This window comes from Apus apus, chromosome Z (assembly GCF_020740795.1).
Source record: "Apus apus isolate bApuApu2 chromosome Z, bApuApu2.pri.cur, whole genome shotgun sequence".
Taxonomy (NCBI): domain Eukaryota; kingdom Metazoa; phylum Chordata; class Aves; order Apodiformes; family Apodidae; genus Apus; species Apus apus.
In genome coordinates, this window is record NC_067312.1 from 39,888,905 (window position 1) to 39,901,692 (window position 12,788).

Genomic DNA, 12,788 nt, shown 5'->3' on the forward strand with positions numbered 1-12,788 from the left:
ACGCGCTTCCGCGGGAAAGGTGACTTTCTAAAACGTTGGGTGCTTTCTCTTTTTCTTCTTCACCTTTGATTACGTTCTTCATTTCACTGTCCTTGGTCAGGTATGATATTATTGAATATCCGTAAGGAAGGAATTTAAATCAGTAATTTTCTTCACTTCTTTACCAGAGATTATATTTAAAAGGTTTTGCCTTTTCTTTTCCCCTTTCTGTTCACCACTGCCACGCTTGCCTCATGAAGAGACAACCAGCTAGAAAACAACCAGCTTTGGTGCTCAAACCCGACCCCTCCCCGACGGCTGGTGCGGAGCTGCGGCGGCACAGGGGGTCGGGTTCCTCTTGCACCCCAGCCCCAGCGCTGCTTCACCTGCCGGAACCCGCAGGGGAACGGCCACCCGTGCGGCTGACCCACGGCATCAGCGTGCAGGGGTGGGCTGAAAAGAGCCTTTAAAAAAAAACAACACACAAAACACAACAACAATAACAACAAAAAACAACAGCCAAACAAACAAAGAAAAGAAACCCAAACAAACAAGGGTCTTTCAACCCTTTATTTAGCCAGTACAAGCTGGACAAATAATTTTAACGCTGACACCTCCTATAGCATCTTGCTAATTGAGCTCTGGTATGTGCTTGCGTTGGGCAGGGTTTCTTTCAACTCTAGCGGCAGCAAAGAGATCAGGCTTCCAGTTTCTCGCTCAAATCTGCAGCCTACCCGCTATAACACAGTGCGTTTGGACAATAGATATGATTTGTTGCGCTGTTCATTGATTCCTACTAATGAGCAGGATTAAATCAACACAGCCGCTTAGCAGCACGTCTCTATGAGTACAGAGGCTGCTTTGACCGGTCCTTTGACTGTTTTCTACCAGCCGCATCGCGGCCAGTAACAAGAGTTGACCGTAACGATTTGAAGAGAAGATCGTAGAATTTTTCTCATGTCTCTTGTTTTTGTGCTAGGCTTCGCGTAGCTTTTTAAAAATAATGAAAGGGGTGTTAAGAAATTACTTCAGAGGGCCTATATTTCCCGCTTACTTGTTCCCCGGGCGACCTTAATATCCCTTTCACAGGGGTGCTGGGAACGACTCGCCCCTGGGGAGAGGAGAAACCTCCCACGTTTTCCACCTCCCTGTGCCGCGGTGCCCTCCGCGCTTGCTGCGCCAAGACGGGCTGTGAGGGACCAAGGGGCAAAGAGGGAGGAAAGTGGATACAGAGGCTGCGACAGGGCTGGGGGAAGAGAAGGGGGACGAGGGAGCTTCCCTGCTTGAGCTGCTGTTCTCTGCCCTGTGTTTTAAAAGCGGGCCTGGTTCTCACATGGCGTTTCCTTAGGCTCCTGGCTCCACCTCGCCCTGGTAAGGAGGTGCGAGTGAAAAGGGAGCTGGGGAGCAGCAGCTTCTCCCTCCTTTTCCACCAGACGCCAAGTCCCCGAGACGCTGTCATGTGATAGCAAGAGAGCAGGAGCTGCGGGGGTCTCCTGACTCGGGCTTCATTACAAAACCGCGTCGGATCTCGCAGCCCCGCCACATCCACGGCGCCGCCGCCCGCCTCGCTTCCTCTCCCCGCCGGCTCGGGGGCTCGCCTCCGCCGCCCGCCTCAAACTTTTAAGGGGACAAGGGACTGAGGGGTGAGAAGGGCATTTTTATTTCCTTCCTCCGCGTCTCTGCAGACGTCCGAGGTAATTTCATGCTCCCGAGCCCTCAGTGCGTGCCAAGCATCAACTCCAGCAGAGTGTGCCAGGCGGCAGCAGGGGATCCCGGGAGGCTCGGCAGCTTCCAAGAAGAAAGCGGGGACACCAGAGGAGGCCCGGACCTGCCCTAGCCCCGAGCCACCCGAGCCCCCACGGCCTGGCCAGCAGCTGCCTCGGCGGCAAGCGGCGGGTCGAGCGCGTCCCGCGGGGCGAAGCTGCCCGGGGGAGCCGTGCGTGAATCCCGCCGGCGGGCGGCGGGGCGGTGGAGTCGGCGGGCGGGCCGGGCGGCGCCGCACAGTATGTAGAGGCGGCGGCGGGGCAAGGCAGGCCATCCCCGGTCGTCTGAGCCAGCCCTGCACGGGGCACGGAGGAGCCCGGCGCGGAGCAGAGGGTCCTGCAGCCGCGGGAGGGCCGCGGCGCGGTGGCGGCGATGCCCAGGCCGGGGAAGAGCTCGTACAACGACCAGAAGCCGCCCTATTCCTACATTTCTCTGACGGCCATGGCTATCCAGCACTCGGCCGAGAAGATGCTGCCCCTGAGCGACATCTACAAGTTCATCATGGAGCGGTTTCCCTACTACCGGGAACACACGCAGCGCTGGCAGAACTCCCTCCGCCACAACCTTTCCTTCAACGACTGCTTCATCAAGATCCCGCGCCGCCCGGACCAGCCGGGCAAGGGGAGCTTCTGGGCGCTACACCCGGACTGCGGGGACATGTTTGAAAACGGCAGCTTCCTTCGCCGCCGCAAGCGCTTCAAGGTCCTGCGCCCCGAGCATCACTTGCCCGGCGGCAGCGGGCCGGGCGGCGGGGCGGGCGGCGGCGGCCCCGGCAAACCCCCGCCGCCCACCCCGCACATGGTGCACTACTTCCACCCGCCGCCGCCGCCGCCGCCGCCTCCCCCGGGCAAGGTGCCGGGGCTGGCGAGCTCCGAGGCCGCCGTGGCCGCCGCCGCAGCCGCCGCCGCCGTGGGACGGCTGCCGCAGTTCTCGCCCTACGGCAGCAGCCAGCCCTCGGGCTTCAAGCATCCCTTCGCCATCGAGAACATAATCGGCAGAGATTACAAGGGCGTGCTGCAGGCCGGCGGGCTGCCGCTGGCCTCGGTGATGCACCATCTGGGCTACCCGGTGCCCAGCCAGCTCAGCAGCGTGGTGAGCTCCGTCTGGCCGCACGTGGGGGTGATGGACTCCGTGGCCGGCGTGCCCGTGTCCCCCGACTACGGACCCTTCGGAGTGCCCGTAAAAGCGCTCTGCCACCCTCAGGCACAGACCATGCCCGCAGTCCCGGTGCCCATCAAGCCAGCGCCGGCAATGCCCGCTGCCTCGGCCATTCCTGCTCTGACGGTCGCCGCCTCGCAGATCTGCCCCGCCGCCACCCCGGCTGCTGCTTCCCTGCTGGAACAGACCGCGAGCAACACCCCCGAGGGCAAAGGCTCCCTCCACTCCGTCCTGGTGCACTCCTAAATGGCAGAGAGGCCAGGGGAGAGAGGCCCCCAGGGGAGAGGATGCGGGGGCCCCAGGGCATGCGTGGGGCATGGAAACACGATCGATCTTTCATTACTATACCCCTGCTGGTGTCTGTGTGTGTATTGTGTACAATCAGATTATTTGAGAGCCAGGTCGCAGGTAAGAACTTTTATCGTCGTTCAATATCATTAGGGGTGGAGAGGTGATGTGAAAAGTCACCGCCGGGGCCAAAGGGGCTGTCTCGGAGGAACGAGCAGGGACAAAACGTCTCCCTGACACCGTGACAGCCTGCAGTCTGCGGCCCGGGCCGAGCATCCCGGGTTCCCTACCGAACCCTGCTCCCGAGGCAGGAGCTCCTTCAGGGCTCGGTGGGATCAGGACTGCAGTCTTCCGGCGGCTGGGGAGGAGCAGAAAGGTAAGCCCCGCCAGGAACTCTGTTTCTCCGCCTAACCCAAAGGTACGGGATACCTCTGTCCCATCGCCCTGTAGATCTTGCTCCGAAAGAGGTGGGCAAAACAGGTGGGTTACCTTGGACACTGGGCTAGCTGCGGGGCCTTAGGGCATGTAATGCTCACTGTTTAAAGAGTAAGCTGTAAATGGCTCGGTTAATTAGTGGGAATTTAAACCGCAACGGCACTAGCGGGGCCGTTAACTAAAGATTCTTCCTTCCCACACTTTTACACTCCATCCTAGTATTTTACATCGGATGGTAATACCTTAGGAAAGACAGAAGTGTGACCTGGTCCTTCCAGCTGTCAGTGAGTGTCCGAATTCCCTTGTTTCTCCTTAAAACAAAACCTGCACGGCGATTCGTAAGATTGTGCTTTTCACATCACCTTTCACCGCTCACAGATCCTGCTATTTTGTATGTGTTGCTTGGCGTTTCTTCCATGTGAGTGTGAACACTAAAACCTGCTAGAAGGGGGGAGTGGAGGAAGGGGGAGGACGGGAGCCAACAGAAAAACTGTTAAGAATTATTGCGAAAAAGCACTTTACTGAAACAACTTTACAACAGACGACAGGTCTGTGTAAAGCAGAGGGATCGTAAGTCAGAGAGCGACGCAGTGGCTGATGAGTCCCGGCTGGTTTGTGAATGGTTGCTGCCATACCCTGTCTGCCCTGTTGTACACCAATGCTCATTAAAGTCCGTCTATTAATCTGCTTCTGCTGGTGCTGCTTTTAGAATACCCGCTTTTCACACCGGTTAAGAAACGCGTGCTGGTAGCCTAGCTTCGCACGCCTCCCTCCACCCGAAAGGGCTACTAGACGTACCGAAAAGTTTTCTTGGAGGCAAAGTGAGGGGAGGAAACGGAAGAAATCCTCCTTACAGGTAAATCGCCTGCTGCTGCAGAGACGCTTGGGGTGGCCGCTGCTAGCAGCTCAAGGGCGAGGCGCCAGCGGTCGGGTTTGAGGAGAGGCCACCGGCTGGGATCCCGACCCCACGGAAGGCAGCTGGATTTTTGCCGCCGGTTTCAGCGGACGCTGTATCTCAGCCGCTCTCTGGGATTTGCCCGCCTCATGCCAGCGGACCTGCCGTGCCCAGTGATACCAGGTGGCTAGTCCCAACCCCTTGGGAAGGGCACCCAGTTTCAGGCTGGTCCTTCTCGGTGGACTTCCAGCCAGAAAAGCCTCCAGCCAGAAAAAACTGTAGCCTGTTCGGCCTCGGTCCAGAGTTTTCACCAAGCGTGTTGGTGGGTCTGTTCCTCCACTTGGAATTCAACTGGAACTGTTATATTCCAAAAGTATAACATTCCCAGCGCTGAAAAAATACTAATAATGTCATGCTAGTGAAGCGCGGATTAAAGGCAATTGCCTGAAAAGTTTTGCAGCCAGATAAACAGAACAGTAATCAGATATTCAAAATAAATGTAAAAAAAAAAAAAAAAAGCCTTCAATTTTACAGAGTGAGCCAAGTCATTATTTCTGCTGCTAAAAAAATATTGCTTGTAAAGAAAGCAGTCCCCCAAATAAATCCCAGATAGCACCAGTTCTATATAGCTCCATGTCTTAAAAATGTGTTCCACTGCTCTCGATGTAGCTGCTGCCTAGGGCTCCAAAGCATCTTAGGGAAGCAGAGCTTTCCCCTCACGTCGTTCTAAGGGGCAAGAGGAATGGCAAATCCTCAGCAGGAGAAGAGGTAATCCTCCTGGGAAGTATTTAGAAGATTCCGTACAGTTTTCCAGATTCTGGGTAGCCTTCTAAATTTTACTGGAGGAAAACTTTCTTTGGCGTATGGAGGCTGCTTCGGGAAGCCTCGCACAGCGGCGCCGGGTGCAGCAGCGGGGCCCGCCGCCAGTCCCCCCACGGCTCCGGGCAGCGGCGGGCGGCGGCCGGGCAGCTGTCGCGACAGAGTCCGGCTCGTGTCGAGACAGGAGAAAGTGGCCGCAGCAGAGGTGGAGCTGAGGGTCCGATCCTCCCCCTGCTCCCCCGGGAGAGGCGGCGGGGCTGGTGACGGAGACAGGGGTTGCGGGGCAGGGTCTCGCAGTTTGGAGCAGAACTTTCTCGCCAGCGGCAGCTGAGAGCTCCGCTCAGGTCAGGCTGCGGGCCGCTCGCACCGAGAGGCTGGTGTAATTTCCAAGGCAGCTGCCTACATTTTGTATGACCAAAAGACGGGGCTCTACTTCGTAGCCCGCACAATGAAAACCGTAAAGGGTTAGTTACAACCGGATAATGTCAGACTAGTTAGAAGGAAAGGGAAGATTAACGAATTAAGAAACATTTTCTGCCTATTTTATACATTTTTTTCCTTATTTTTCAGGACTCTGTCTCTAATTATAGCCTTCACAAGGTTTCACAAATTTTGTATCAGCAACCAATAATCTCAATACATAAACAAAACCAGTCCCAATGCTGCTTCAAAACACGATTGTACAAGACGTAGAGAAATGAAATTATCTTTCCTCCAAGCAGAAAAGTGTGTGTAAACCGGTGAAGAGTTTCATTTGTCAGCTTAAACAGGAAAACAACCTTGTGCCAGCTTGAAGATTTTGTCTGCCTGCTACACCAGCATGCCTTGTGCAGAAACCACTTGCTTTCAGATTAAAGCACATATGTGCTCTGCACAGAAAAGGCAGCTAGCTGAGTCTTTACCGAGTAGGTGCAGGCAGGATGCTTGTAAACAGAGCAAAAAGATGCAAGCAGGGTTAATCTTCATATCATTAGATTGCCAAAGGTAGTGAAGAAAAAGTTAGAGTCAGAAGAACGAAGACCTAAGAAAAGGCATTGGTCCCACCCCAGGATGCTTTTAATTTCTTGTGGCTAGCTGAAGCAGTGATTATTAGTTCTACCTATAGCAAGCTATTCTAACTGAGGCATCGCTTCAGGTCTTATGAGTCCGTATGGCATGCAAGTCCAGACAGTACGGCAAATGCAGTAAGACTTCTAGAGTTAATGTCTTTTTTCGTCTGAAATACGATAGCAGTGCTTCAGTGGAGATAACCCGACAGCGGTGATACCTGCTACAATGTAACTACTGGTGTTACAACTGAAATTCTGGGCTTCATTGCTTCAGTCCTGAGACCTCTCCAGTCAGAAATTTTTCTGTCAAATCTGCCTGAAATTCTTCTGCTGCTGCTTGTGCAATCAGATTTTCTCTTTTGCTGGAAGACTTCATCTTATATCACTATCCATAAAACCTATTTTAAGATATAGTCATCCCTGTAAGTACTCGAAATTTGCAATAGTCTCAGTGTTTTGAAAAGTGAAGTTCCACCTTTGCTTCTGGAGTTCTGCTGAACATATGGTTAGATATGCTTTAGTTAGACAAACCAGGTATAAATTTACACATCTATTGCTAAATGGCAAAACTTACTTCCTACAGGCCCCTGTCCTTGACATGTGTAAGTATGTTACTCATTTGTTTAAAGAATCAGTGGTCCTCCGTTCCTCATACAAAGTGGTCTCTAGCGCTGCTCATGTAGCAAAGCCTAATGGTTAGAGTTCTGAGAACCTCTAAAGGGAATCTAAGTTCAAGATCACTTCTGCTCGGAAGGATCCAAATTCACACCCATGTACCAAAACTGGTGAACCGTAAGAGAGCACATGGGGCAGAGTTATGCTTCATGGTGAAGTGATGCCACCACATAGCAACAACAAATGTGAGCTTCATGAAGTGGCATATAAAACCACAGGGAATGGGTGCTTTTCTACAAGGGCAGAGCACAATAGCCTTTGGAAAAAACACATAATGCATGAAGAGAGGGAAGGAAGGATAGGAATAAATGGCAAGTTTTCACACCAGAATAGCACATAGTCTGGTGTTGTGTGTCCCTGTGATTCATAACTGGTTCATAAAAGGCAAATGGTGGACAGGGAACTGACAAATGTTAACTAATATTAAGTAATTCACACTAATAAAAAGGAATACCTGACAAATTGGGAGTTGCCAAAGGATACCCACAATGAGTTACAGGATAATAACTTGAAAATGAAATCAATTGTTGATAAATGCAAACTGATATGCATGGGAAAAATAATTTTATACACATAATAATAGGTTCTGGGCTGAGGATTCTTGAGAAGTTATGGTAGATAGCTTTACAAAAATATTGGCTTGGTAGTCATTTGCTGTGAAAAAAGCAAAATTACTAGGAAAGAAACAGAGAGCACAGGAGAAAATGCCATGTCCGTGTTTAAATCCAAAGTAAACTGGAATGCATCAAGAAGCCCTGCGAGGTCCTCACACCTGAAAACTGGAAGTTTTCAAAATATTGAAACTGGAAGGCTAAAGAAAGAATCAGATGGAATAAACAAAAATACACCTTCCATACATGTAGCAATTCAATACTCTAAGACTTCCAGCACAGAAAGCAAGGATATACAGAAATGTATGACACAAGCTTACAAATTCATGAGAGACATGGAGAAGGTCACTATGGCACTCTTGCTTACTCTTTCTTTCAATACCAGAACCGGGAGTCATCAAAGAGGTTTAAAGCAAACAGCAGAAGTCCCCACAGGGACCAAAGATGCCCTGATTTTTAAGGCAGAGAGTAATCATAAAACAGTAATTTGAAAAAGTAAAAACAACTTGATATTCTTTATCAAATAATCACTGCCCTTTGCTGTGAGAGGGTAGGGTTTTGGCTGAACACTGATGTTACCCAGGAAAAAAAATAAATTATTAGGCAAAGAGTTTTTTTTACTGGTATAGGTTGCTAAATTTTACTTATTACTAGTCTTCAATATCCCAGTGTGGATCAGGTCTTCCTTTCATGGTGATCTGAATAATCTGAAGCTTACTCAACTATTAATTCTGGATAAAAGTGCAGAAAGAGAAGTGAAAAAATGTGTTTTCATGTACTGCTTGCACCATAGAACTGCTACTGGGAAATGATAATTTTCTGGGAAAAGCATAACAAAACTTAGTAATGTGATTGTAGTAGTTGGTTGTGTTTTACTAACATTGTTTTATGTAGGTTGTGTGATTTTAATTTATTCTCTCCTAAGGCTTGGAATAAGAGTTTTCTTAATCCTCATGTGATCTTTTACCTGTGGTTGGTATGAATTTGAACCATAACAGATCAATAAATATGCAAATCACTGTGATACTTCAAATGCTTAATAAAATGTGTGGCTGTACCTAATAGGTGCTTATATCTTGTTTAACTGATTGTTACTGACTGTGTATCACAATCTTTCCTGTTACACGTGAGCTTGGAAGAAAATGCAATGCAGTACATTGCTGGCTGATATAAATATAAATAAACATAAACACAAACATGAATGCAAATATAAATACAAATATAAAATTTATAAAGCTGAATAGGACTGTTGGGATGAGACACAGAAAGTGAATCAATGTATTGCTTCTTCTTCAAGTATTTACAACAGAGATAAAGACAAAACCAGAAAAGGATTAATGTGATACATCTTCAAAATGAAGTTACACCAGTCACACGAGTGAAACAAGTAACAAGTAAACTGAGATCCTTACCAAGCTTCTGGGGTCAGTTTATAAGCTTTTCTATAAACTGCAAATGACCCAATCCATTAATCAATTACAGTGCTGAAAACAAACAAAAAACCCCCAACAAACAGGTTAATATATGGGATGAAAATTTGATTCAGAATGTGTATTGCTCCACACTTTACATTTCAATATAATCTCTGCTTTGAAAATGCACCTCTGTGTCATCAGTGTATTTCTGTCTCCAAACTGACAGGGAAATACAAGGGGAAAGTATATGGGAAATCATCAGCCTATTAGGCTGACTTTATTGTGAAAGACAAGGAGCTGTGAAGGAAAGAGTAACAAATACAAGCATAAAATGGCTTAAACATAACTTTACAGAGGAGGACTAGAACCTCACACAAGGGCAGACTATATACTGAAATAATGAAAAATTAGTTGACATGTAAGTTTAAGCATTTTAGGTCTTATAACAAAGATATTTGAGAAGGATTGCCAGATTGCAACTCAGAGAATTTTCTTTTCTAACAAGTGAGTAGAAAACTAATTGAATATGCAGGAATATGAATTCAGGCCAAGAAAGAAATGGAAAGTTCTCATGGATTCCTATTACCTTCAGCATACATGGTACTCTTATTCTCATCCTCACTTCTTCCTTGCATAGTACTTTTTTATTTACTTCAATGAGTTTTATTGCTTTCTGATTGTGTTTCCAGTTCCATGGTACCAAACTGAAAAATATCTACCCTACAATCCATGTTCTCCCAGTTTGACAGTGAATTCCTCCTAAGTTCCCCTGGTGGAAGACATATTGCAATCAATTCCCTATTCTTTGTGAAGAAATACCAGCTTAGTAGATGTTATGCTATTTTTTCAGCTACAATTTCTTCAGTGGAGAAGAATTCTTACAGGGAAGTTAAGCCTGCCATCAACAGATTTAGTTTTCTTTATCATGCCTGAGAAGCATCACAAACACACAATCCTCCCAGTCAGGCATCAGAAAACTGCTGAACTCAACCACATTCCTCTAATTTGCTGAAAACTAAATTTGCCACCTGGAAGTGCTCACTATTCAGATGGCCATGAAGAAGAGTGGGACCATACTAGTGACAGTGATTTGCTGCCATCAGAGAGGCAATTTATGACTATCAGCAGTTTGTTGGAAGTCCCAGAAGATGGGAGTGTGGATTTTATTTTATTTTATTGTATTTTTAATTCATGGTAGGAGAAGGCAGAAAGGGATTATTCACTACTGACAGCTAAGGGTGTATCTTTCCAGCATAAAAAAATTGGTGTAGAGGGCAGCTACAAGATCTCTACCAAGGTTTCATTTTTCTCCTAGGGGTGATTTGGCTCTTTTGAACAACAGGAAAGCTTTCATAGACCCTTTCAGTCAGATTTTTTTCATCCTGGTGTCAACAATTCCAATGGGATGGTCATGTGCCTTTTCTTTAATTCAATGCATGAAAGCACCACATACTGTCACATGATTCAGTCAAGGAAAACAAAATATCTAGCACCTTTTAATCACTTGAGAAAGAAATAGTAAAGTCAAGAACCTGTACCCGTGCAGCCTGGAATGAAAACATTTCATTCTACATGTGGGAATATCCCAGTTGGCTGTGAGACACATTTTCTCATTGATAAGCATTACCAAAAATATTACAGAGCCGGTAAACAGAATATGCTTTAAATTATTTCACTTTCCCTTCACTTACACTTTTCTATGCCAATGCTGCTGATGCTAAACCACCAAAAATTACGCTGAGAGTCTAGTGCAAGAATGCTGGAAATGTATGGAGGAAGTTTCCAAGATTTCCAATGCTTGATGAAATGTAATACTTTAATCTCAAAATTTTGGAAGGTAATTTTCAAAGTTCTACATTATAGTTACAGATGACAGGGGAATTAGAATTGTGCATGAATCAGCCTATTAAAGGAGAAAGAAGTTTATGTGCAGACATAAATTTTTTACTCTTAAATATGAAAGGGATGTGCAATGGCTTTTACTCAATCCAGATTAACAAGGACACATTGAAGATGACAGAAAAATTAATCTTGTTTGCTGCTGCTGCTGTTTTTACTTTTAAAATTGCATTTATCTGAAAATTCCTCATTTAATATTGTATGAGGATACTAACATTCAGGTGATAATTACTCCAGTAGCCACAGAAGGCTAAGAGGAAGGGTAGATTAACATGATTTCTATTAAAATCATTCTGTTGGAAATAATGAAAAGAAAGGATTAAGTTACTTTGAGACAATATAGCCAGGACATTCAGATACTTCTCTATGGTTTTCCTAACTTTTCAGTATTGTTGCTATGCTTATAGGAACACTACTTTCTAGCTCATCAGGTCACATGATGAAAACACTGCAGGATCTCCATAGTGAAAGACATTGCCACAACAAATGAGTAGGTAACACATACACACACATCAAAGCCATAGCATATCCATTTATTGGGAACTTGTAAGTCAGATGAGAAGTGAAGTAGTTTTTTTTTTTTTCAGTAAACAAATTCAGGAAATCAGGGGTCTAGTCAAGATCAAGTTTTTTTGTGGTAGGTGTTGAACAGGGATAGATATAGAAGAAAAAAAGGCACTACTGTCTTATTTTTCAGGTGGAGGACAGAAAGAAAAACTAACTTTGCTTCAGTAGCTGATAGCACAGACAGCAGCTGTCTCTAAACCTCACAAATACTGGTTCAAGACTCACTTGCAAGCTCTTCACTTCCCCTTTCCCTCCTCCTTTCCCTTTCCCTCTTCCTTTCCCTTTCCTTCCCTTAGAACAGCGTTTCATTTTCATAGTTTCATTTTAATTCAATTCCCAGAAAGACATAGATGAAAACAACTAAAGACTTATGAAATAACACATCACATTGATAAAGCTCTCAAGTAGTTGCTGGTGTCTGTTCTACTTGGAAGAGAGCAGTAAAATACACTTGCACACTCATGAAAATAAGCTTTGAGTCCCAGCACTGCTGAAGAGACTGTCTGAATTCAGACAAATTATTTATTGTTTCCTTTGAGCCTTCTCTGAGACAAATATTTTCATTTTCTTACTGAGCTAAGCTAGCTAATCAGGTTTACTCATCCTTTTGAGCTTTGTAGTTTCCAATTAGCGTCATCCCTTTTCCAAGGGCTATGGAGTTTCAGCTCCTTGGAAGGACTGCATCACTGCCTTGAGTTCCTGATGCTGGCAGATGGCAGCATGTGGCCCCATGTAAGGACAGATGGATAGATGTCAGCTTTTTGTTGTTTTGCACCTAACCAATTAGGCAACTGCTTTCAGCTCTAGCATGGACATCAGCCACTTCTTCTTGGTTATGCTACTATTTTTTCCTCAATTATTTTGCTTGTGAAACCTTTCCTGCTCCTGTATCTAACAGAGACAAACTGCTTGTTAAATATTCTAGCAGGCTCTCATGCCAAGAATTTCCACAAATTGCACTGTCATCAAAATGCTTAGGGGGACCCTAATGATCACAAAGAATTCAGCTGGACCACCCAGAGCCACAAATGCTAAAAGAAGCCTCAAGGGCCTCTTGCAGGATTAAAGTTTCTCCCACTTTAACATCTTGAAAATATTCTATGAGGGCCTTCCCACCACCACCAAGTAATGAAAATCTTTGTTTGTACTTATCCAATCACTTTAGCTTCACTGTGCTGCCTGAGAGCTAGACTGGAAGAAAATATCCAACTGTATGACTGACTTCATGTAAGTG

The 12,788-nt window shown here is 46.5% G+C and overlaps 1 protein-coding gene across 1 annotated transcript; it reads left to right on the top strand.

Moving 5' to 3' along the window:
* Positions 1–2,115: 2,115 nt before the first annotated feature.
* On the top strand, positions 2,116–3,147 carry FOXB2 (forkhead box B2). Its single transcript, XM_051643457.1, has one exon. It carries the CDS (start codon positions 2,116–2,118, stop codon positions 3,145–3,147), a length of 1,032 nt encoding a protein of 343 aa, XP_051499417.1.
* Positions 3,148–12,788: the final 9,641 nt, after the last annotated feature.